The sequence below is a fragment of the Ochotona curzoniae genome, unplaced genomic scaffold (assembly GCF_017591425.1).
Source record: "Ochotona curzoniae isolate NIBS_2020 unplaced genomic scaffold, NIBS_Ocur_1.0 scaffold_4683, whole genome shotgun sequence".
Lineage (NCBI taxonomy): Eukaryota > Metazoa > Chordata > Mammalia > Lagomorpha > Ochotonidae > Ochotona > Ochotona curzoniae.
The window spans coordinates 427,555-452,849 of NW_024467121.1; the positions used below are offsets into that span (position 1 = coordinate 427,555).

Here is a 25,295-nt window from a genome sequence, read left to right on the forward strand (position 1 = left end):
TCTCCTGCCTTCAATAGCCCTGGCTATTGTAACCATTTGGAGAGCAAAAATAGCGGATGGAAGCGCTCTCTCTCTGATCTTCTCTCTAACTCTTCCTTTCAAATATATAAATGGGGCCTGGCGGTGTGACCTAGCAGCTGAAGTCCTCTCCTTGAATGCGCCAGGATCCCATATGGATGCCGGTTCTAATCCTGGCTGCTCCACTTCCCATCCAGTTCCCTGCTTGTGGCTTGGGAAAGCAGCCCAAAGCCTTGTGACCCTGCACCCGCGTGGGATACCTGGAAAAGGTTCCTGGTTCCCAGCTTCGGATCGGATCAGCGCAGCACCAACCATTGCACTCACTTGTGCAGTGAATCATCGGACAGAAGATCTTCCTCTCTGTATGTCTGATTTTATAATAAAAATAAATAAATAAATAAATAAATATAACTCTTTAAAAAGAAATGGATCAAACCTGGCACAATGGCTCAACTTGCTAATCTTTCCCTTACAAACACCAGAATCCCATATGGACACTGGTTCATGCCCCAGTTGTTCCACTTCCCATCTAGCTCCCCACTTACAGCCTGGAAAACAATAGAGGATGGCCCAAAGCCTTGGGACTCTGAACCCACATGAGAGGCCCAGAAGAAGCGCCTAGCTTCTGACTTTAAATTGACTCAGTTCTGACCATTTCAGCCATGTGGGGAGTAAACCAGCAGATAGGGAGATCTTTCTCTCTGTCTCTCCTTCTCTTTGTAAATGTGATCTGCCTTTGCAATAAAAATTAATCTCTCTCGTTTTAAAAAAAAAATAGTTATTGATCAAAATACACAAAGATGTAGTATAAAGGTTAAGCTGTTGCCTGTGATGCCAGCATCCATGTGTATACCAATCTGAGTCCTGGCGGCTCCACTTCTAACTCAGCTCCCTAAGGTGCATGGGAAAGCAGCAGGAGATGGCTTAACTACCTGTCACCCATGGGATAGCTTGAGGGAGTTCCAGGCTCTGGGCATCAGCCTGGCCTGGCCCAGCGCCAGCCACTGCAGCAATTTGGAGTGAACCAGTAGATGGAAATTCTATTTCTATTTTTAAAATTTTTTCTTTTTTAAAAATTTTTTTGAAAGTCTCTCTCTCTCCCCTCTATGCAACTCTGCTTCTCAATTAAATATATCTTTAAACAATACCAGAAAAACTTAAAATTTAACATTGAGAACCTCAATAATTCACTAATATGAGGCAAAAGACCTGAATAGATTCTTGAGGAAGGACAAGCAAAGAAGAGAAGGAAGAGGAGAAAAATGTCATTTGGTAAGAAAGCATGTCACAAGATGTTCCACATCATAGGCCATTGGAGAATAACCAACAGGCAGCAATGAGAGACATTACGCAACTATTAGAATGGCCAATTAGGAAACACTGACCGCACCAAATGCTGGTGAAGCTGCGGGGAACTGAAACACTCCTTCATTGCTGGAGGAAATGTGAAATAGGACAGCGCCTTTGGAAGACATTTGGGCAAGTTTCTTACATAATTACATACACTCTAACATTGCATGTAGCAACGTGTTCCCTGGTATTCACCAAAATGAACTAAAACCCAGGCCCACACAAACCTGCACCTGCATGCGTGCAGAGGCTTGACTCATAACTGCCAAAACTTGGAAGATGCCCTTCACGGGGATAATAAACTGTGGCACACCTAGACAACAGAATATTACCTAGCACTAAAAGGAAAGGAGCTCTCAAGCCACAAAACGTTAAAGAGGAAACTTACATGCATATGACTATGCAAGAAGTCAATCTAAAATGCACTCTGTATGATTCTAAGTCTGTGCCATTTGGCAAAAGGCAAAACTCCAGAGTCAGCAGCAAGATCAGTGGTGGCAGGGGCTGGGGAAGGGGCATGAGTAGGCAGAGCACAGCGGGGTCAGGACAGGGGAACTCTGCATTGCCGCAAGGGGGTCCACATCATCGTACATTTGCCCAAATCCAGAGTGTACAACACCGAGGATGAAATGATGTGTCAATATGGGGTCATCTGTGGCAACAAACACAAAGCAGGAGTGTGAGTGTTAGCAGTGGGTTCAGGGGAGATCTTTGCACCTCCAGCTTGATTCTGCTGGCAGTCTCAAACTGCTCTGAGAAGCAAAGTATGTTTTCAGAGAGGAAAACACCCTCCCATGGCTTCTTCCTACACTTTGGATAAAATCCAGATTCCTGCCCAGGTGGCTTAACGTGCAGGCTAACCTGGGCCAGGTTCCCTGCCTCAGATCTCAGCTCTGGTCCATGTCCCCTGAACATCAGCCAATGGGCCCCTCCCCCATGTGCCTCTGGGCCTTCTGCCAACCAGCCTGTGCCACCAGACGGCAGCATGGCTCGTGAATCCTGTCCATCACAGCCGATGCCACATCCTCAGAAAGAGGTTGTCTTGCCCATGCATGGGCACCTGCGTCCCTTCCTGCTTCCATCCCCCCATCACCCAGCTCTATCTCCTCGGTGACAGTATAGCATACATTTCCTCCATCTCTCAGTCTAGTCATTTGCTGTCTCTCCATCAGCTGCCCCACCACAAGCTCGGTCCATTTACAGATATGTCCTGTGCCTGGACACCACCCATAGGTGCCTTGTCAACATTTGCTGAGTGAAGAAATGAAGAAAGAAAAATGTGGGTGTTTTAGCTATGCAAGCCTAGACCGTGAGGAGACAGGGAAGGAGGAGCTGGGCTTCTGTCCAGGACCGGGAGCCACTGTGTGTCACCTCCCCAGGGATCCCCTGTACACCAGTCCAGAGCCCTGCTCCAGCAAGGGACAGGACTGCAGGTACACACTGTGGCCTCCGGCAGCTCCACCCTGTAGGCCCAACCGCCACCTGCAGGCTGCATCTTGGTGAGGAGTAGGCTGAGTTCCACCTGTGGAAAAGTAGCTTTTTGTTTGGGCATCACACTCCCCAGGGCATCCCCTGGTGGGCAGGCACCTCCCAGCAACAAAGGCCACCTCCACCTGCCCAGTGTCAGTAGATGCTTGCTGAAACCAGCAGGCAAGGGGGTTGGGACGGGACATGTAGTTCGAGCCAGCTGAGGGAGACCCTGCCAGGAGTGTGGCCTTGTCATCACCTGCTAACTAGCCACCTGTCCCTCCTGCGCTGGAGGCACAGAGGCCCAAGGTTTCTGGCAGGAGTCTCTGTCCCCAGTGCTTTAGGGCAGAAAAGCTGCTCAGGATGGCAGAGAAAGGAAGTGGCCAGGTTCTTCGGGGCTAGGTGGGAAGTTGGCTCTTCACTGCCCATCCTCCTGGTGCCCAGGTCCAGGGCACTGAACAGCCTGGTCATGGCACCAGTCATGGACTGGGGTGGGATGAGGACACGCAGGTCGGGGAAAAGATGAGACAGGAGCAGTCTGAGAAGCCAGGCCAAATCCGGGGTACCATGCCTAGAAACCTGCTGGGGTCAGATGTGGGGTCTTGGTAGCAGGAGACTAATCTTGGGGTAGAGAGGGAGGGAAGGAAATGAGACAGAAAAGAACTGTATGGGCCCAGTGCGGTAGCCTAGCAGTTACATTCCTCGTCTTACACGTGCTGAGATCCCATATGGGCATCGGTTCTAATCCCAGCAGCACCACTTCCCATCCAACTCCCTGCTTGTGGCCTGGGAAAGCAGGACGGCTCAAAGCCTTGGGACCCTGCACCCATGTGGGAGACCCGAAAGAAATTCCTGGCTCCTGGCTTCAGATTGACTCAGCTCTGGCTGTTGTGGCTGCTTGGGGAATGAATCATTGGATGGAAGATCTTGCTCTCCCTCTCTCCTCCTCTCTGTGTATCTGACTTTGCAATGAAAAGAAACACATCTTTTATTTTATTATTTTATTTTATTGGAAAGTCAGATATACAGAGAGGAGGAGAGGCAGAGAGGAAGATCTTCCGTACGATGATTCACTCCCCAAGTGAGCGCAAAGGCCGATGCTATGCCGATCCGAAGCCAGGAGCCAGGAACTTCTTCCGGGTCTCCCACATGGGTGCAGGGTCCCAAGGCTTTGGGCTGTCCTCCACTGCTTTCTCAGGCCACAAGCAGGGAGCAGAATGGGAAGTGGAGCCGCCGGGATCAGAACCAGCGCCCATATGGGATCCCAGGGCGTTCAAAGCAAGGACTTAAGCCTCTAGGCCACGCCGCCGGGGCTGAAAAGAAACACATCTTTAAAAAAAATAATAAAAAGAACTGGGTATGTGTGTGGCAGGGAGGGAGGCAAGCGATCCAACCCTTCCCCGGCACAGGCCAGCGCTGGGATCCGGGACAGGCAGTGAGGAGAGTATTTTCGTCATCACGGGGAAAGATGAAAGCCGAGAGAAGGGAGAGAGGTCAGAGAAGCGGCAAGGCTGCGCATGTGGGGAGGCAGGAGCCGCTCAGGGCCTGGAAGGCCTGGGAGGAAGTTTCAGTCCCAGGCTGTGTTTCCCAGGTGGAAAATCTGAGCCTGCTTTGGCTGGTCCCTCTTGATGGCAAGCTGGACCAAAATCCCCCATCCAGGACCTGGCCTCACAAACCCCAGTGCCTGGCGAGCTCTGTGCTGAGCCCAAGGAAGCTTTCCCTCTGCAGCACCAAGATCAAACTACAAAGCTGGCTCGGTGGGAAGGCACTGCTCCAATTAACAGAGTCAGAGGGGAAAGTGAGGAGGGACTGGTCCCCAGGTTCCTCTGGCAGAGTGGGGTGGTGGGGTGAGGAGCACCCAGAAACAATGGGGCAGCTGGGAGGCTGGCTGCTGTCACCTGTGTGGCAGGGACCACCCTGTCTAGGATCCAAGCACCAGGCTGCTGTGTTGGGAGGCAGGGGGAGAGTCACAGGAGCCTGTTCGTGAGTCAGCGCAGGAGGGAGGCTGGGGCCACCTTGGAGGCTAAGGGGGTGCAGCTAAGGGGGCTTGCAGGCTGATGGGCTCTCTAAACAAAGAGCTGTGATTTGCACCACATGCGAATCCCTGCAGCATCAGTAGCTGGACCCCGGCAGCCTCTACCAGCCAGGAGCCACCTGAGGATCATGCCCATCCGACGGCTGGGCTAGCGTCCACAACGTCCACAACGATGGAGCAGTGTCAGTCTCCAGCGGGAGGGAGGGGGACAGAGAGAGCATGACCTTGTGTCGCATTCCTCCCCTGCCCACGGCTGCCCAGGACAGCACCAGAGGATGAGCAGGCTCAACATGGTCCTGGGAGCAGCCTTCTGGATTTGGGCCTCACTCGTGGAAGATGCTGATCCCTGGGAAGGGTTGGTCCTCCTGCCTGGCACCCCAGTTCCCACCCCTTCCAGAGCATGTGCAATAGCAAAACCCAGCCTGTTCAGATCTCCCCGTCCCACATGGGAGCAGTCAAAGGCACACTGCAGACATTACAGAAGAGGGGAAAGGACTTCTTTGGGGGCCGGGGAGGGGCCATGAGGCCATGGGCTGGAGCTCTGCATCTTGTGGCCAGTGGGTCAGGGCTGCTTATGGCTGTCCAGTAGCAGATGGAGCATCTGCCATCTCTCCAGCCCTGCTCACCCCATTCCTGTGCCCCAGATTATCTGACCTCCATCATGGGCAACCTCAGGATCTTAGTCTCCCCGCTTGCCCTGCCACTGCTCCCCACTTCCCCAGGCTGTCTCCTTACTCGGTCTCCAGGAACCAGACTCTGCTCACCATAGCCTTAGGGGTTGTGTCCTGCACGCACGTGTGTGGTTTGAGCTCTAACCCCCAGTGCCTCCCAGTATGCCTGAAGTTGGAGACAGGATCTTTACAGAAGTTATTCAACAGCAAAGAATCCACTCATGTGGTCTCTGACCCACACCGTGGGGGTCATTTTAAGAAGCGACCAGGAAGCCAATGCTGTAGTAGGTTAAACCTTGCCCGCCACACCAGCATCCCATATGGGCACTGGTTTGAGTCCTGGCTGTTCCATTTCTGATCCAGCTCCCTGCTAATGTGCCTGGGAAAGCAGCAGAGGATGGTCTAAGCGCTGTGCCCTGCACCCATGTGGGAGACCTGAAAGAAGCTCCTGGCTCTTGGCTTCAGATTGGCCCAGCTCAGCCACTGGATTAATTTAGGGAGTGACCTAGCGGATGGAAGTGTCTCTCTGTAACTCTGCCTTATACATGGATAAAAACAAGAAGTCAGCACCCAGGCAGGAGGTGACTGCCTGCAAGTCGACCAGTGCCCAGCCAGGGTTTGCTGCCCCATGAACGCAGCTGTTATCTGACAAGCTTTCAACAGGTCATAAAATCAGCAAGCCCCGCCTCCACAAATGCCTCTCCTTCATCTGCCCCCTTGTCGTGGCTCAACGATCCCATTAATGACCTACTAATCCGTGGTGAGCAACTACAGCCCAGGTGCACACACAAGGGTGCAGTCTGTGAACAGAGCGGCAGAGGGCGCAGCTGAGCTGTAGAACAAACTCCTCTTCAGCCAAGCAGGCAACACCCAGCCACTCCGGGGTGCCAAGGTTCTGAAGCCAGCCGTGGGGTTACCCTTTTCCACTAGCCCCCTCATCCTTGAGGACGGCTGCAAGGCACAATGCATGGTGCCCCACACTCTCAGAGCTTTCTTCCCCAGGCAGAAATGAGACTGCCCCACCTCCTATAGCTGCACTACCTTCCCAGAACCCAGACTTTGTGCTACAGTTCCCCCAGCACCACACGTTTTCCTCTCCTTTCTCTCAACACCAGAAAGGAAAGGACTTACCCATATACTGGCAAGGGTGCCCCACTGCACTCCTGGACTCCGAGAGCGCCTATCACTCACCTGAGGGCCACTCCTTGCCATCCCTGCCACCCACACCATGCTTGCAGATGTCCCACGGCTCTTCTAACACCAGCTCTACTTCCAGGGAGCCTCAGCCTCTGCACCTTGTCCTGTCGGCACTTGGCAGTGATCTCTTTTCAGCCCTGTCTTCACTAGCAGGCCAGGGGAGACATTAGGAGACAAAGCCGTGCGCTGGCACACAGAGGGAGCTCAAGGAGCCCTCAAGGAATTAGCAACTCAAGGAATACATGTACGTAGGAGGGACCCAGCAGGTGCCGCACACCTCATGGAACCTCTCACAGCAGAGTACAGGCAAGCTTCTAAACATGCCTTGCTTCCTCTCTTCCCTCTCCCACTGCCCCCTTACCCCTGTGGTCACCTTGGGCTTCACTTCTCAGGGCCAAATGTCTCCAATAAGGACACTGCTACATCGAGGCCCTGGTGTGTGAACAATGTACATTTTTATGTGCCTCAGATAAGACCTTGGTAAGTATGTGCTGCCTGGTCATCGGACTCCTGGGGATGTTAGTTAGCTGCTGGCCACAACCAGCTTCAATTGTAGTTTTTGTTATGTTCTGTTTTGTTTTTATTATTTTTAAAATATACTTTCTTGGGCCCAACACAATGCTTCAATGACAAAATCTTCACCTTGCAAGAGCTGGAATTCCATATGGGTTCATGTCCCAGTAAGCCCCACTTCCCATCCAGCTTCCTGCTTGTGGCCTGGGAAAGCAGTAGAGGATGGCCCAAAACCTTCAGACCCTGCACCTGCGTGGGAGACCTGGAAGGAGCTTCTGGCTTCAGATCGGCTCAGCTCCAGCCATTGTAGCCATTTGGGGAGTGAACCAGCAGACAGAAGATTTTTCTCTCTGTCTCTCCTCTCTGTAAATTTATCTTTCAAACAAGAATAAAAATTCATTTTTCATTTGAAAGGCAGAGTCACACAAAGAAAGAGAAATCTTCCACCCAGCCAGCCACTGGTTCGATTCACCAAATGGATGCAACAACCAGGGCTGGGCTAGTATGGCAGGGTGGGCTAGGGTGGCAGGGTGGGCTAGGGTGGCAGGGTGGCAGGGCCTCAGTGCTCCAGTGCAGGATGTGGACATCCCAAGTGGCAGCTGAACCCCTGTGCCACAACGCTGGCCCCAGCAACACTCAACTGAACAAGGCTTTGTCAGCTCCAAGTCCAAGGAGAGAGCCGGGTAGTGGGTCCTACAGCGGGTGTATGTGGGGGTCCACCATGGAGCCCCCAGAGACCAGCCCTGAGGCTTAGAGAGGGGGACAAGAGTCCGTCGTGTGTAGACAGGTGGTGAGGAAGGAGGAGAGGCTTCTGGGGGGGAGGGAATGGGTCAGCTGAAGGCGGGGGCCCACAGATACGGGGGTCTGTGGTCAGGATGAGTGAGGGTCTTTCAGAGTTGACGATAATGAAGTTGGAAGAAGTGAAGCCCCCCCATGTGCTTGTTCCTCTCTACTCCCTTCGTTCCCAAAAGGAGGCTGTTGGTCAGCAGCTCTGGGAACGGGACCTGGAGACAGGGCTATGCAGGGACACTCACAGCAGAACCAGTTTCGGCCCATCCTCCCAGCTTAGGTCCGTGTCACAGGTTCCTCAGGGACTGAGTTGAACACAACAGCAGCCTCCATTCACCTGCAGGATGCCAGGCCCAGCTCCAACTTGCTGCTGCCTCAGCCCAGTACTCCCAGGTGGGGACTGTTCTCTCACTTCTTCCAGGAGTTCCAGGAGGTCGATGCTGTAACTCTGCAGAGTAACTCGGGCAGCATGGAGCCAGATGACCCAAGGAGTTGGGGCACGCAGACACTTGCAGCCTGGGCTCGGGCAAGGCTGACAGGTCCAAGGGCAGCAGGGGGGTGGCTGCCTGACAGTCCTGGAGGAACCTGTGGGGATGCAGCCAGCTGCTCCCCAAGTCCAGGAATTACCAGCCACACCTGGGCCTTGTTTTGATTCCCTTCTCCCTCAGGGCCCAGGTCGACAGGATTTTGCTGGGACTCCCCCGCTTGACTCCTGGCGCCCTCTAGTGGCATGGAGGGGCCTTTCTTCTGTCTGAGCGGTGAGGACCAGTGTGCTGGCTGCTGAAGGGTCATTTTAAGGGCTTGAGCTGGTGGGAACAGCTGGAAAGAGGACTTGGATCCAAAGGCTGGGATTTTGGGTACCAGCTCTCCTAGTAGCCTTAGAGGGGTGCCCTGGGCTTCTGGGTGTGAGATGGGGTTACCTCTCAGCCCCGCCTCCCAGGAGGGCCGTGGGGTTCTGTAAGATGCACTGTGTGACCCCAGAGCCTTGTCAGCTCAACAGCGCTATAATAGAGCACATAATGTTCATGAGGAAATGCCTGACTGTACGGGGTGCCAAGGTGCAGAGGCAGCAGGGTATGGGGGCAGGAGCAGGTGTGGGGCAGTGAGCATGGTGCGGGGCAGTGAGCATGGTGCGGGGCAGTGGTGGCTGCAGGCACTGAGAACGCCGGAGTGCTGTGGGAAGTGGAAGGCACACCACAGAAGCCCCAAGAAGGAAGTCTACGCCTGCCAGAGCAGACTTACCAGTGTCCTCAGAAACAGGCCTGCCCAGCTGGGTCAGGCCAGGCTACAGCATCCAGAGGCAAAGGTCATGACAGGTGAGGGACTAGGCCAAGCTGGATCAGAGCAACCACTGCCCCGTGCAAGATCAATAGCTGGGAGCAGCCCTAGTTGGGGAGCTAAGGGGACACCCTGGCTGGGTTGTGGTAGCCACTGGTAATTGTAGGAGCTGGAATGGAAGCCACGTTCTGGTCTGGACATGGCTGCAGTGTCCCTTGGCACAAGTGTGGACTGGAACTGAGTGCACCAGACTGGGATAGACTCCAGCACCCACTGGTGCTCGTGAGAGCCAGGGTAGGTATAGGACAGGCTAGGCTAGGTTTTTGCCCCTGCTGAGCCATGTGTGAGCTATATCTGGGTGTGGACCAGGCCAGACTGAGCTGTAACATCCAACAATAACAACCAGAAAGGGTTGAAGGTCGATCAAGAAAGGCCATTGTTCCTCCTAGGTCAGGAGGTGGACTGAGTAGGGCTGGCCCATGGACCCACCCTTGTGCACAGGATCTGGCACTGGGAGAGGTTCTGATGGAGGAGCCTAGGAAACCCTCTGTCGGGACACAGTCCCTGCAGGTGTGCACAAGAACCACGATAGGGAGCAGCCTAGACCAGGCCAGAGAATGGTCAGGGTGCAGGTCGGGGGCAAACCAGGCAGGGCCAGTTCACATTACCCGCTGGCAAATCCAAGCACCAGATTGGCATGTGCGTTGGGCCACGTTGGGTCACAACACAGGCCAGTATTCATGAGGGCTGGGACTGGATGCCTGCTGGGCTGGACTAAGCTGTAACCCCCACAAATGTGTGCTCGAATTGGGGATGGGCCAGGCTGGGCCAGATTACAGCACCCACTGGCAAATGTCAAGGTGAGGCAGGCCATGCCAGACTGGGTCACGGCACCCAATCAGCACACATGAGACCCAGGAGTGGTGGATGAGACAAAAGCAGTAGTGGGGCTGCATGGGGCCACCCTGCTGGATCACCACTCTCACTGGAGAGGGTGAGTTGGGATGGGGGCAGACCAGACCAGGCAGAGCTACAATACCTGTTGGCCCCATGTGAGTTGGACCAGAAAAAGCCAGGCTGGGCTAACTGTTCCTACTGATGCAAGCATAAGTCAGAGTGGATGTGAATTTAGTTGGGCTCTGCCATAGCATAAGCTGGCAGATGCTGGCACAGGGGGCTAAATCTGTGAAGCCAAACTGCAGAACCCTACTTCCAGACAAAGATGGACTTACAATGAAACTCTTTATTATTATATCTTGATAATAAGATGCTGGACTCTCTGCCATTGTCCATGCCCGCAATGATGGACATATGAGTGTGTATGAAGAACTATACTTTAGTAATGATATAGAAGAACTAGGTGGAGGAGGGGATTGGGGAGGGGATAAGGGAAATCCCAGGAACCTCTTTACTGTATCATCATCATAATAATAATAAATAAAGATTTGAAAAACAAACGAACTGTAGAACCACCTGGAGAGTACATGGTCTGGGAACGGGCCCATTAGGGAAAGAGTGGGCACGTCCCTCTTGGGTTGCCATTCTGACTGGTGAGCATGAAAACCAGGACTGGGGCAGGCATGGCTAGACAGAGAGTGGCACCCACTGGAATGTGTGTGGGCTGGATAGTGGAGCTGGTTGGGTTGAACTAGGCTTCAGTGCCCATTGACATGTGTGAGAGCTGAATGGGATGTGGGACAGACTGGATCAGTCTGCTGTACATACTGGCAAGCACAGGAACCAGGGCAGGGGGTAGGTCTGGTAGGGGTTATTGCTCTGACTAGGCTACAGCTCCCACTGGTTTGTGTAAGGGCTGAGTGTGTGGTGGGCAGGATCGAATTGGGTTCCAACACTCATTGGTTTGTGTAGAAGATGGTGCTGGAGGCAGAACTGACCCAGCAATGGCAACCATCAGTATATGCATAGGTTGATTGGGGCGATAGTCTGTGCCAGACCCTGTGCTGGCAAGCACACACAAGAATCCAGTCTGGGATCACTTCAGATGAAGTTTCTTTGGGGATACCCCTGTTCGCTGTCCTGTAGTGATGGATTTGGTGCACAGAGCCTGAAATTAACACACATGAACTATTGACTGATGGTCAGACTTTTGTAGACTGAGGGTCACACAGGATAAGGGGAGAGGCATTGAGCTTATCTACGGAACCCAGCAACTATTTCCAAACCCTTGTTTGGAACTCTTTTCTTTTGTATATCCCACCAAGTGTTCTCATTCAAATGCTATCCATTCAGTTGTTCTCATACAAATGTTATCCTATCAATTGTAATCCTATGCTCACTGTCCTAAAATCACAAAGTCCTTCTGCACCCCCCCCCACATCGAATCGCTGGACTCAGAACCCCAACCATGAAGAGAATAGCAGGTTCCATGGTCTGACAGCGGAGTGCGTGTGTCAAAGCTGAGCCTCCTCGGGCTCAGTCGAAGCAGTGGACAGCATATCCAGGTGCACATGGAGGATATGGCAGTATATTGGAGCCTGCATAGGACACCTGGTACCACAACAGAGGGCAGAACAAATCAATCAACTACCCCAGCCAAGTGTTGGCAGTGAAAATCTGGGCAAGTGGAAACACTAAGTTGAACTATATCAGCCAGTGGATTTTAAAGAGATTTCATCGTGCTTGGAATGGCGAGACTGGCAGCAATTCATAACTGTTGAACTATCAAAACTGCTTGAGCAGGACCTTTGGAGCATGCCCCACGTCAGGGACCTGGAATGGGTGGGAGGCTGGGTGGGGCTTCTCTCTTTGTTTCTCCCCTTCCCCCAGATACAGGAAGGAAAAAAGAGAATGTGAAAACAAACACAAAAGAGAAAGAAAAAAACAACAAAGAAAAGAAACAGGCCTGCCCCTGGCAAAGGCTGCGCTATGGTCACGCCCAGCCCAGCCTGTGTTCTTGGTCTCCTGGGAACCCAAAGAACTGTCCACCCACTCCCACCCCCCACCTGGCAACCATTTCTAGTTTCCAGTCCCAGGTCCTGGCCAGGAGCTCCACAGCTGCACTCCCAGCTTCCCGCCCAGCCTGTTTTTCCAGTTGTTCCCTTGTGTGCCCTCCCTGAGAGAGCAGTGAGGATGGCAGTGCCAACCCTGGGCAGCACAGGGCAGTGCTCAGCCTGTACTTGTACCTGCTCCGTGCCTCAATTTCCCCAGGGCTACAACTGGAGAATACCTATATCAGAATTACTACAGAGCACAGTTCAGGCATGGGTCAGGGTGCCCCCACCCTGCAGTGATGCCCCCGGCTCCTGACTCCACCTTCCTGCCACAGCGGCTGCTGGGAGGTGGGGTGGGACCCCAGGAACTGGAGTCCTGCTGCCATGTGAGTGATCTGGGTGGAGTTTCTAGCCTAGTTGTGGGCATTTGGAGAGTGAACCAATGGATGACAGTTTTGTCTTTTTGCCACCCCTTACCCCACACACAGTTAATTGAAAAGAATGGAACCTGGCATTGTAGCATAATGGGCCAAACTGCTACCTGTGACACCAACATGCCCTGTGGGCCCTGGTTTGTGTCTCAATTGCCCCATTTTTTTTTTTTTATCTGGATCCTCATTAATGGCCTGAAAATGCAGCAAAAGATGGCCCAGGTGCTTGGGCCCCTGCTAACCATGTGGAAGACCTGGAGGAGGCTCCTGGCTTCAACCTGGCCCTTCTCTAGCTGTTGCAGCCATTTGGGAAGTGAACCAGCTCTGCCTCCTTCCCTTTATAACTGCCTTTCAAATAAATAAACCTCTTTAATAAAATAAAGACTTCCTGAGATCATGTGTCCTGCAAGTAGGAAGAACACATGTGTTTGTTAAGAGGCTTTCCACATGTGGGGCGAGGGGCAGCTGGGCATGAGCCATGAGCTGGCTTTCGGTCTTAGGAAAAAGAGGCCCTGGCATTGGAGTTGTGGAAAGAGAGATGACTGGCAGGACCACCCACTCAGCTGCTGAGGGGCCGCTAGGCTATGAGGAGACCCAGATGGGCACCCTGTGAGAAGCCCCAGGAAGATGCATTTTCCACTCTTTGTGAAATAAGAACATGTTGCAGAGGGAATGGATTCTTTCCTTACCTGAAGTCACACTGCCAGTGAGGGTTATAACTCGGGCCATGGCTCTGTGACCAGAATCACACTAACTGACCAGATTACAAGCATGTTCATGTCCATCAACAAGTTCCAGAGGTCAACCCAGGCCTCAGGTGCAGCTGCTGCAGCCGCCCACACCCCTTTTGCAGCGGCTGTCACTGCCAAACAGAACACCAACCCACAATCCCTCCAAGCACAGTGCTGCAACCACCCCGGCCCTCGCTGGATGCTTCCCTCTTACCTGAAGGAGTCCCAAGAAGCAGGAGCTGGCAGGTTGTCCTCAGGACTCTAAATCCTGACGAGGCTCTCAGGCAGCCAGCTGGGCAGGTGTGGGCTGCCATGACAGAGAATCCCTGTGACAGAGAGGACGGGACAGGACTTCACACCCTGCCGTGGGGCACCAGCACAGCCCTCACTGTGCCGTAAGTGAGCATGCACTGCATAGAGGCAAGTCACATCCAAACTATGGGCCGCCAGGTCCCAGAGTGGCTGGGAGTCTCTCAACCTGGTAGACCAGAGGCCCGCTTTAGGTCGGGCAGGAAAGCTGTCATTCATGGATGTGTGTATCCAGCTATGTGGACTGGGCAGCAGCACAGCTGTGCTTTGGCTAGTCTCCCTTCCAGTATCGACAGCTAGCATTACAGTTCCATTGACAGACCACGAGTGTGAGTGCCAGCCCCGCCTGGAGCTCCCAGGCTAGGGCAGGAGACAGGAGAACAGCAGATAACCCTGCGTGGTAGGTGTGGGGAGTGTTGGCACAGGAGCCAAGCTGGGGGCTCCAGCCCATCCTGGAGACCAACTGCACAGAAGATGGGCTGGTGAGGAGAGAAGGGGGTGGGCAGGGGCACCCTTCTACTCGTCTTGGCCATGGGAGATGCTCTCTGCCTTGAGCATTCTGGAACAGCTCGAGACCAGAGTGGGCAAGCCAAGGGTGTGCACCCAGGCCTGCCCCCATTGGGCCACATGCTCTGCTGGGGCACGGCATGGCCAGGGCAGCCTGGCAGCCCCCAATGCTACCCAGACATACTGTAAACCACAGTTCTGTATGAGTCCTAATCAACACAATACCCAAGCTGTGTAAAGCAACACCCCTCTCCTGCCCCACGCCATTGGCCACATTCTCCTGCCTCTCTTCCAAACCCCTTTTGTTGCTTGCTGGTGAGTCCTTCTAGAATATATCTAATTCCTTAGTAAACTGTTTTTATTGATTTATTTGACCAATAGAATTACAGAGCGAGAAAAAGGTAAAAGATGCAGAGAAAAAGATCCTCCATCCACTGGTTTACTCCCCAAATGGCTGCAACCACCTGGGGCTGGGTCAGATCAAAGCCAGGGGCTTCATCCTGGTACAAGGGCCCAAGCACTTGGGCCATCTTCTACTGCTTTCCCAGGCCTTTGGCTGGAAGCTGGGTCAGAAGTGGAGCCGCTGGGAGTCAACATGGCATCCATATGGGATATCATAGATGTCTGTGGAACCTGCTGTGCCATGGCACCAGCCCAAGTTTATCTAATTTTGCATTGTCTGTCTATCTTGCATTCCAAGTAGTGTGCTAGCCACACTGTCATGGGCCTTTTTAAAATGCTGCTGGTCACATATTGTGGTGATGTTCTCTTGGGTCTGGCTCCAAATGCTTTGCTGGTGAAAGCAGCATGCAGGTAAAGGCTTCCAGGTGTTTGGACAAGACCTGCCAGAGTCTCTCTGGAGAGCGTTGCTTAGCAACAGCCACATCGGGATGCTGGAGAAGGAGGAGGGTACATCTGTTCCCACAAGGCCTGGAGTGACAGCAGCAAACAGCGAGTCTCTGGACTACCAAAATCAGTCTTAAAAATAAGATGAGCTAAGAAAGCAAGGGGAAGTCAGCCTCAAGCCTGTTTCCCAAAGGAAGTATGCCCTCTGTCCTTAGCAATTAGGACAGAAAGCCATATACAGCCCTGGGAGCAGCCCCCAGGCATTGAGGACTCCTGGTGGGGCCTCCCTGGGATACAGGTAGTGACCAAGGGTAGAAGGGGCCTTCACGCTGGCATGAAGATGGCAGCTCAACTTGGGGTAGGGCTTGCGCTGCAGCAGAGCAGACTCCCCTCCCAGGAGGCAATGGACAAAAGTGGCAGCGGTTGACCAGGTGCCATCCCAGTCCGACACACACACAGTGCAGAGCAGAGCCAAGGGTGGCCATTGGGCCTGCCCCAGGACAACACCCACACGGAGCACCCAACCCCCCCCGGCTGAGGACTCTGGCTCCTGGCATCCAGACCCATCCCCAGCTCCCACCTGACTGACTCCGTTTTCTCAGCCCTCTCTGTCTGCTTCTCTTCTCCCCACCACACCTGCCCCATCTCCCACATCTAGGGCTGTACTCCACCGTGGAACAACTCAGAGCAGAGGGTCTTAATGGCAGGCCCGCCCAGGCTCACGGGCCACATGACACCGAGGCACACTTGACCTGCACTGCATGCAAAGGCTGTGCTGACCCCTGGGGGGGAGGGGGTTGGTCCTTGCAGTTGCCACTTGGAGGCTTCCCCAGGGAGACGGGGGTACCCAGGGGAATGAGAGAGCCAGGTCTAGACCTCTGCCCAGGGCCTGGCAAGCTGTGGACTCCTTGCACGACCTCAGGCACTTGCCAGTCCTGGCTCTGGCCACATCCATGGCTGGTCAGCCCTGTGAGGAGGTGGGCAGTGGTAGAAAGGTCCTGGGTGCTTCCCAAACTCCAGCCCCACCTCACCCCCCACCAAGCCTGAGGTCCTGAGGAGAGGGGACCAGAAATGATGCTCTTCAAGGAATGACCCTCTGACATCTCCCTGGAAAAGAGTAGGGCTCCAGTCACCTTGCCAGATATGGCCCTGCTTATACCTCACCACAATTCAGAGATGAAGGGCAGTGTCCCAGCTACTCCACTTCCCATCCAGATCCCTCCTTGTGGCCTGGGAAAGCAGTGAAGGATGGCCCAAAGCCTTGGGACCTGGGTGGGTGACCAGAAGAAGTTCCTGGCTCCTGGCTTCAGATTGGCTCAGCTCTAGCCCTTGTGACCATTTGAGGAGGAAACCAGCAGATGATCTTTCTCTCTCCTTCACTCTGTAAATCTGTCTTTCAAACAAAAATAAATAAATCTCTAAAAAAACAAAGTTTAAAAAATAAAAAGTTTAAAAAATACTCGAGCATTTTATTTTTAAAAACCTTGCTGAATATAATTTACACATGGCAAAATTTACCTATTTAAGCACACAATTTGGGGCTGATGTCGTGGCACAACAGGTTAAGCTGCTACCTGCTACACAGGCATTCCATATGGGTGCCAGGTTTGAGTCCTGGCTACTCCATTTCTGATCCTGCTTTCTGCTAATGCACCTGGGAAAGCAGCAGAAAAGTGCCCAGGTGATTGGGCCCCTGCACCCACAAGGGAGGTCCAAATGAAGCTCCTAGCTCCAGCTTCGGTCTGGCCCAGTCCCGCTGGTTGCAACCATTTGGGTAGTAAGGCAGCAGATGGAAGATCTCTCTCCCTGTAACTCTTTCAAATAAATACAAATCCATCTTTTCAAATAAAAAAGAAAGTTCACACTATATGTGAGAGTACTTCAGAAAGTCCACGGCAATGCTCTGGAAAACTGCACAGATTTCAAACGTATTTTACACCACAATAAACCGACCTTTGGATTCTGCTTCTTCATGAACTTTCTGCAGTGCTGTCCGTACACTTACGCATGATGTAACCTGTCTGGAATCGTTTGGCTTTCGATCAGCAGCCCTGCGCACATCGCACTCCAGCCCTGGCAACCCCCCATTTCCGTCCTCCCCATGCTTGTGTTTGGTGATCATTACAGAGGAACAGGATGAGCTGCAGCCTGAGTAGCTGGCTCTCGCTCAGCACGCCTCTCGGGCACGTCAGGTGTGGCAGGGCGGCACTTCTTTCCTTTCCTTGTTGAATCACACAAGCACACTTGCAAGAGTTCACGGAAAATGAAATTAAAAGACACGTTTACTGCCATGCATCCATGCAGCTTTTCAAAGTATGTATTGTCCATGAACTTTTTGGATACCCTCTGTAGAGATATACAGGCTTTTGATTTTGATTTTTTTTTTTTGCAGCAAAATAAACTTCTCTTGTAATTCAGTTTCCATGAACTCTTCTCCTGATAGACCATTGTGTAGATATAATGTATTTTGCTTACCTGTTCATTGGCCAATGGACATCTGGGTTGTTCCCACCTTTTGGCTATTTTAAAAATCTTAAAAATGCAGGAACAGGGTCTGGAGCAGTAGCCTAGCGGCTAAAGTCCTCGCCTTGAACAAGGTGGGATCCCCTATGGGTGCCAGTTATTATTTTTTTTTAACTGTTTTTGGTTTTTTTAATTTTGTTTTTTTCTTTTTGGGCACTGGTTCTAATCCCAGAGACCCCGCTTTCCATCCAGCTCCTGCTTGTGACTTGGAAAGCAGTCGAGAATGGCCCAAAGTCTTGGGACCCTGCACCTGTGTGGGAGACCTGGAGGAGGCTCCAGACTCCTAGCTTCGGATCAGCCCAGCTCCAGCCATTGTGGCCACTTGGGGAGTGAATCAACAGATGGAAGCAATTCTTCTCTGTCGCTCCTCCTCTCTGTATATCTGACTTTGCAATAAAAATAAATAGTCTTTAAAAAAAATACAGGGGGCCCGGTGGCATGGCCTAGTGGCTACAGTCCTCGTCTTGAAAGCACTGGGATACCATATGGGTGCCAATTCTAATCCCGGCTGCTCCACTTCCCATCCAGCTCCCTGCTTCTGGCCTGGGAAAGCAGTCGAGGACGGCCCAAAGCCTTGGGACCCTGCACCCATGTGGGAGACCCGGAAGAAGTTCCTGGCTCCTGGCTTTGGATCGGCATAGCATCGGCCATTGCGGTCACTTGGGGAGTGAATCATCGGACGGAAGATCTTCCTCTCTGTCTCTCCTCCTCTCTGTATATCTGACTTTGCAATAAATAAATAAGTCTTAAAAAAAAAATACAGGGAGGATAAGAGCAAGAGCAAGAAAGTGAAAGTGAGACAGCATCGTTCATCTTCTGTATCAGAGCTGGGACTCTGAGTCCCCAACGCAGGTGGCAGGAGCCCGAGGACTTGAGCCACCACCCTCGCCACCCAGCACATCAGCAGGAAGCTGGACTGGAAGTGTGAAAGAGCCAGGATCCGAACTAGCACCCCCTGCAGCTATCCTGTGCTTCACCTGTGCTGCCACACCTCCCTCCTACACAGGCTGGTTTTTTTTGTTGTTGTTGTTAAGATGTAACTGAACTCCTCATCCCAGCGCGCAGCACCTGCGTGGGCGGGCTGGGCGTCTCCCTCAAGGACGTCGAGCATCCTTCCTCACGCTTCTTCCCAGGGTGCAGATCTTCTCCAGGGACACGTTTACCTTTTAGGGCTACTTACTTAAAAGCTCTCCCAGCTTCCCTTCACTTTTCTGGGAGAAAAAAGAAAAAGATTATAGCCAGTGCCTGAGGCCAGAATGAGAGTGTGTGTGAACTGCTGACAAAGAGCTGTGGGCGTTGTGCAGCTGTCATGGGAGGAGCATCCCCAGGGGCTGCCAGGTTTGGTCCTGGTAGGAGGGAACTGGCAAGCTGCCGTGGCAGCTGGGGGGAAGGGAAGCACCATCGGGAGGAACGGCCTATTACACTCCTGACTTTTTAAAAAAGATTTATTTTCTTTACCCAGATACAAATAATAATGTTGAAACAATGGTCTTACCCACTTTCGTGTAGCCCTTGATCCTTTGTGCACTAATCAACTATGTAAAGATTGTCAAAATAATCTTTAAAAATTTATTTTTATTGGAAAGTCAGACATACAGAGAGCAGAAACAAAGGGAGAGCTTCCATCTGTCGATTCATTTCCCAAGTGGCCGCCAGGAGCCCGGAGCCTCTTTTGGGTCTCCCATGTGGATGTGGGGGTTGCGGGGAGCGTTCTTGACTGCTTTCCCAGGCCACAAGCAGGGAGCTGGATTAGAATTGGAACCCATATGGGATCCTGGCACATGCAAGGCATGGACCTTAGATGCTAGGCTACTGCTCTGGGCCCCATTCCTGACTTTCTATTGAGCCAATTCCACCCTGGAAGTCAGAAACATTCTAGAACTTTTCCAAGGCTGTGGAGTTCAAAGTGCCAGGATCTAAGACTTGAACTTTCACTGATGCCAATGTTAATTGTGCATGCCTTTTCTTTTTTAGGTTTTTTATTTTTTAATTGGAAAGGCAGATATAGAGAGGAGAGACAGATCTTCTGTCCACTGGTTCACTCCCCAAGTGGCTGTCACAGCCAGAGTTGAGCTGATCTGAAGCCAGGAGCTTCTTCTAGATCTCCCATGCAGGTGCAGGGTCCAAAGGCTTTGGGCTGTCCTCTACTGCTTTTCTAGGGCTCAAACAGGGAACTGGATGGGAAGTGGAGCTGCTGGGATACAAATCAGCATCCATATGGGACCTAGGCAGATGCAAGGCAAGCATTTGGCTACTAGGCTATTGCACTGGACCCACCTTTTCTCTTTCTGTAGAATTGTATTCTTATCCAAAAGGCTGACAGGAGTGAGGCAGACCCTCTACCCGCTGGTTTACTGCCCAAATGCCCACATCAGCCAGGCTGGGCCAGGTGGCGACCAGAACCAGGCTGGTCTCCCATACGAGTGGCAGGTGATCTATTACTTGACCATCATCCACTGCCTTCGCAGGCACATTAGTGGGAAGCCGGATCAGAACTTGAGTAGCCAGAACTCAAATCAGCACACTGGTATGGAACGCTGCTATAGGCAGCTTAGCCCACTGTCCCAATGCTCACACCATCTACACCTGTCCAAAACAACCTGGGTGTGTGGCAGACAGCACACTCATGTGCATGAGCACCAGGTCCACGTAAGCCTGCGCAGGGAACTCACCAAGAGCTCAGGGAGCTGGCAACCCAGCCCAGGCTTCCGGGAGGCCGGGCTCGGGGCTAAGGACACAGCCCTACCACTTACTGACAGCACAGCAGTACACATGCGCACTACTTCCCCCAGGCCAGAGAAGAGAGGGCTGGTTTGACAGCCATGTGGTCTGTGGGGGACAGCCAGCTTTTCCCTGGGCCAGGGGAGCGGGGGGTCTGGCGCCGTTTCACCATCAGCGATGGCTAACGTCAGAGATGACAGCCCTCTGGGCCAGGGCCCTCATTTCCCAGCATCCTTAACCCTTCCCCACAGAGGGTGACCCGCCCACAGAACTAATGATACTTGAGAAGTCCTCCATAATGATGACTATATGGAGCATGAGAAAAGCAGAATAAAAAATACATTTTACTAGAGGAGTTAAAATTTAGCACAGAATAATGCATCCCAATTGGAATACCTACAAAGCCAAAAGTAAATGTAAACACAGTCGAATTCCGTGCACTTCTGATTGGCTGGGACGATTCTAAGTTGCTCACTCCATTTTTTGATTCGCAGAAAAGCCGGATCAAGCTTTTTTTTCAGCCTCTTTTGCTGCCATCCAATTGACCCTGCAGCCCCAGCTGCAGGCCACGCAGCGTTGGCATGTCTGCCAAGCCAGGTTCTGGCTTGAGTGCTGTCCCCCGGCCTGATGCCCACGGTGGGTGGCGAGCAGGGCTGGGTATGACCCCCAGCATTCGTCACCCAGCCAGGGGCTCTGGGCTGCTCAGTCCTTTTTGCCTCCAGGAGCCATGTTCCTGGTGAGGAGCTTCCCTGTGCTGGAGGGGGCCAACGTGGACACGGTCGGGGATTCCAGCTTGACTCTGTCCAGGAGGGTCTTCTTCAGGGCCGCCGGGGAGATCTTCTCCTGGTCAGCCATGGATTGCAGCTCTCTGCAGATAAAGCCCACGTGAAGCCCAGAGCTCCCCTGTGTGGGGAGCCCCTGGGCCCTGCTGCTCCACTTCCGCCAAGGCCTACAGCCCAAACCCAACGCCCCTGCCGGGTCCTCAGCAACCCTCGGCAACTAAGTGCCGGTGTGTCTGAGTTATCTGATTCACACTGAGCTAGGCGGAGAGCGATGAATCTGCCATCCTATGAAAAGAGTATGGAAAATGATAGGTCTGGAGTCGTAGGTGAGAAGTGGAATCCTGCTCTCATTGCTTATTTGTTGTTTGACCTTGGAAAAACTGCTTCTGAATCTCAGCTTCCTAAATCTACATGCACTACAGCTGTCAGAAACGCAGTGAGAGCTTGATGAGGCCTGCAGACCCCTCACTACACGAAGTTTAACAGGCTGTGGTGACTCCAGCACCACTCATGGCCCCCAGCACGGCAGGGTCTGCAAGATGGTGCCCAGCCCAGGCACTGAGAGGGGGAGTGAGGTAGACCTACCGTGTTCGGGTACAGGAGGCCTCGACTGCATTGATGAGCAGAGAGCGGAAGCCTCCACTCTCCAGGAAATGCAGGGCGTGGATGGTGGCCCCCCCAGGGGAGCACACATTGTCCTTGAGCTGGCCTGGATGGTCCTCAGAGTCCAGCAGCATCTTGGCAGCTCCCTATGGCAGAAAGGGACAGTAAGGGGAGAGGATATTGCAGGTGCTCATGGAACAAGCTATCCCAAACCCACTGCACCTGCCCAATCCCCATCGCGGCTTTCTGATCTACCCTCTGGACCCGCACCTCACACCCTGATCCCAAACATGCAAGAGGAAAAGTACTGACCAGCAAGGCCTGGGCCCCCAGGCGGACTGCCAGGCGGCGCGGCAGGCCCATCTTCACCCCACCGTCAGCCAAAGCGTCCACAGCCATGAATGCCTATGGAAACAGTTACTGAGCCCCAGGTAGCAGTTACTCAATGCCCTCCCTGGGGTCTTCCTTTTCTGATCCTAGAACTAGCTCCCAGGGTCAGCTGCCTCCACCAGCCAGCCAGCCACATCCTGCTTGGCCCTGTCCCCAGCCCACTCCACTGCCCCTATTTCCGGAAGGCTGAGAAAGCAGGGGAGGCCTCACATAGGCAGGCCCGCTGCCACTGAGTCCTGTGATGGCGTCGATCAGGTCCTCCTCCACTTCGGTGCAGAAGCCCACGCTGCTCATGAGCTGCTCCAGGAGCTGGCCGTCCTCCACGAGGGCGTGTGTGCCTGTGGCGTACACCGTGGCCCCCTCCCGCACCAGCACAGGGGTGTTGGTCATGCAGCGGATCACCTTGGGGGCCGGCTGGAAAGCCATCAGCTTCTACAGCAGCAAGACACGGGGCTGAGTGAGAGGCCTGCACCCTACAACCCCCACCCTGCACCCCCACCCATTGGTGGTCACTCCCAGGGGCGGCAGAACTGAGAAGGGCACCTTCTCCACAGAGCTGATGGTGACTCCGGCCGCACAGGAGACCACGATGTGCCGGGGCTGCACATCAGCCCCGATCTCGTCCAGGATGAAGGGGATGATGTGTGGTTTCACGGCCAGGAACAGGACATCACTGTGCCTCACAGTCTCCTTGTTGCTGCGGGTCAGGTTCACACCCATCTTCTGCAGGACGAGACAGCCAAGCGCCTGGTGCTGAAGCAGCCTAGCTGAACCCGGGGCCACCCTGCAGCGGCTAAACCCTGGCCAAGCTCACTCTGCCAACGCTGCCCACAATTTCTTGCCCTGTCTCCTCACTGGACACAAAGTTTTTCGCTGCTACTACTGAATAAGTCAGCACAGGTGTTAAGCCCTGGAAAACTTCTCCGTGGAAACCAGAAAAAGGCTATCCCTTCAGTCCCCGCCCCCAATCTTCTAACACCCAAGACACACATGGTGAAACGTGGCATGTGAGAGGAAAGTGAGATGTCAGCACCCAATGGGTGCATCGAAGACAGATCAGGTCCCATCCAGCTCCAGCTGCTAGTTCAGTTGATTATACCGAGTCCATATGGTCAAGAGGTGGGCCCAAACTGGGCAACCAGGTCTCCCAGTGCCAGGAACATCAGGGACTATGTCCCTGACCTCATTTACCACCCTCTTAGCCACACAGCTCAGGGTCTGGGTGAACCAGAAAAAAAGGTTGCTGCATTCATGCCCCAGCATAACAAAGTTACTATTCTAAGAAACAGCCTCAGGGCACTACATATGTTAAAACCCCACAACCAGTGGTCAAAGAAGAATGACTCATTAGTTGGGTGCTCCTGTGCCTGTACTTTCCATATGTTGTTGCTATTGGTGGATCCTCTCCAGTACCACTCCCCTCTTGTCCCATAGTGGGGTGCACCCCCCCATACGGAGGCACTCCCTGAGGGTGGGAGGATGGTAAGGTTGTTGGTGGGAGGTCACTGCCAGCCATAGGCCAGCACGATTCAGTTCTTTTCAGGTCTTCCCTGGCCTGGCCCGCCACCCTCTTCCCCACCACCTCTTGGCACCGCCTACCCTGAGCGCAGACACGGTGGGCAGGTCCATTTCTGGGGAGCTGGCCATTATCTTATGCGCCGACAGGATGCCTAGAATTCGAGCCAGATGAGGAATGTGACCCCCAACCTCAGCCCCATCCCATTCCCATTGTTTTCCCTGAGGAAGCCAAATTAGAACCACAGTCGTTCCAGTGCCAGATTTGGTTACTCCAGGTCTCGTGCGCACCTGCTCTTAACAAGAGCCTCCTCAACCCCTCGGGGCTCAAACTGCCCCCACCCCATTTATTCACTGATGCATGCTGATGAGGAGGAGACCTTTTCGGATCCGGATCAGGGCCCGCCGCACCCCCCCCCCCCCCGCCCCGCTCACTCCTGCCGCCCTGGGCTCACCTGCAGCCGTGAAGCCCCGCGCCAGCGCACAGGCCAGCTGGCCGGCGCCGATGAAGCCCACGCTCATGGTGCCAGGTCCGCGCCTCCGGGCAGCCGCAGGAACCCGCTCCGCGTCAGCAAGTGCCGGGCCCACCCGCGGCGCGGAGAGAAACGCCTGATCTTGGGGGTCCCGGGCAGTTTCTGACCGATGCTGGGCTCAGCCTGGCGCGATCCCTCCCTTCCACGCTCACACCGGGATGCTCTCGCCGCGTCGGCGACGGCGCCTCCGGCCACGTGGCCCCGCCACGCCCTGGAAACCAATCCTCAGTCAGCGGCTCGGAGCGGACCAATCCGCGATCGATTCTGCGCCGAAGGCCCGCCTTCTCCCGCTCGACCAGTGGGAGGAACCTTGGATAAGACCCAAAGCCGCTGGCGCCGCGGGCTGACGTGAGCCCCGAGGCCGGAAGTTGCTGTCAACCCCTGCCGGGGCTCCGGGTTCTCACTCAGCTGAAGTCTGGGTGAGCCGTCAGGCAGATCTAGAGGCGAGAAGAATGGTCTGGGTTGGCGGTTGAGGGGGATGGACGAGACCCCGCGGGCGGAAGCATGGAGCCCCAGGGGCTGTGAGACAAGGATCCCAGCTCACCGTTTCTGGCCTTGTACTTCCAGGTCCATGGTTGCCCTGGGTCTGTGTCTCTTCTAGGTCTCTGGCTTTCTCACGTCTGAGGCTAGCCCGGGTCCATGGCTTCTGGATGTGTGCATGTTGGGCTGTTAGGGAGGACTCTGTTGATGACCCTAGTGCTGGCACAACCCCCAAACCAGCGCGGGTCACTTAAGACAGGGAGCAAAGTTGCTCTTGCTCCCCTAAAAGTTTGGAGACTTGAGTGCTGGCCAGAAACTGGTGAATTTTGGTGAGTTTTAGTGAGAGCTGTTGTTTTCCAGAGCTAAAGTTTTGATGTTTTGTTTGACTTGTAGCCATTGCTAGAATGACCTTGCAGACCTCGAAGGTCGATTTTCTTGGTGTTGTGGTTCCCAGAGCATCCAAGGCAGGTGCCTGTGAGGGGATGTTGAGAAATGTTGAGAGGGGAGGCCTTCTGTCACCACCACCACTCCTCACCTGTTTCCCCATCCCCTGGTGACACACCAATCTGCTACTTCCATGGTGCCAAGGACGCAATGTCTCCATGTCCCCCAAGTCTCCCTGGGTGCCCACGCCCTAGCCTGTCAATGTATTGAA

General features: G+C 53.6%; 1 protein-coding gene across 3 annotated transcripts; it reads right to left on the reverse strand.

The window, feature by feature from the left end:
* Nucleotides 1-20,659: 20,659 nt before the first annotated feature.
* On the reverse strand, nucleotides 20,660-24,327 carry PYCR2 (pyrroline-5-carboxylate reductase 2). Of its 3 annotated transcripts, XM_040968056.1 has the most exons (7): nucleotides 24,083-24,324; nucleotides 23,712-23,782; nucleotides 22,656-22,835; nucleotides 22,323-22,544; nucleotides 22,035-22,127; nucleotides 21,705-21,868; nucleotides 20,660-21,205 (listed from the first exon to the last, which is right to left on the reverse strand). In XM_040968056.1, exons 1-7 carry the CDS (start codon nucleotides 24,147-24,149, stop codon nucleotides 21,040-21,042), a joined length of 963 nt encoding a protein of 320 aa, XP_040823990.1. In that variant the 5' UTR covers nucleotides 24,150-24,324; the 3' UTR covers nucleotides 20,660-21,039. The 3 variants fall into 3 exon arrangements, with proteins under 3 accessions (XP_040823990.1, XP_040823991.1, XP_040823992.1); XM_040968057.1 differs by lacking the exon at nucleotides 22,035-22,127 and having other exon boundaries at nucleotides 24,083-24,327; XM_040968058.1 differs by lacking the exon at nucleotides 22,323-22,544 and having other exon boundaries at nucleotides 24,083-24,325.
* Between the last annotated feature and the right edge of the window lie 968 nt (nucleotides 24,328-25,295).

Coding starts and splice junctions, on each gene's coding strand:
- PYCR2 (XM_040968056.1), bottom strand. CDS start 24,149: ATGAGCGTGGGCTTCATCGGCGCCGGCCAGCTGGCCTGTGCGCTGGCG. Junction 22,836..23,711: donor CCACCGTGTCTGCGCTCAGG/GTAGGCGGTGCC, acceptor CTCGTCCTGCAG/AAGATGGGTGTGAACCTGAC. Junction 22,545..22,655: donor CCATCAGCTCTGTGGAGAAG/GTGCCCTTCTCA, acceptor TTGCTGCTGTAG/AAGCTGATGGCTTTCCAGCC.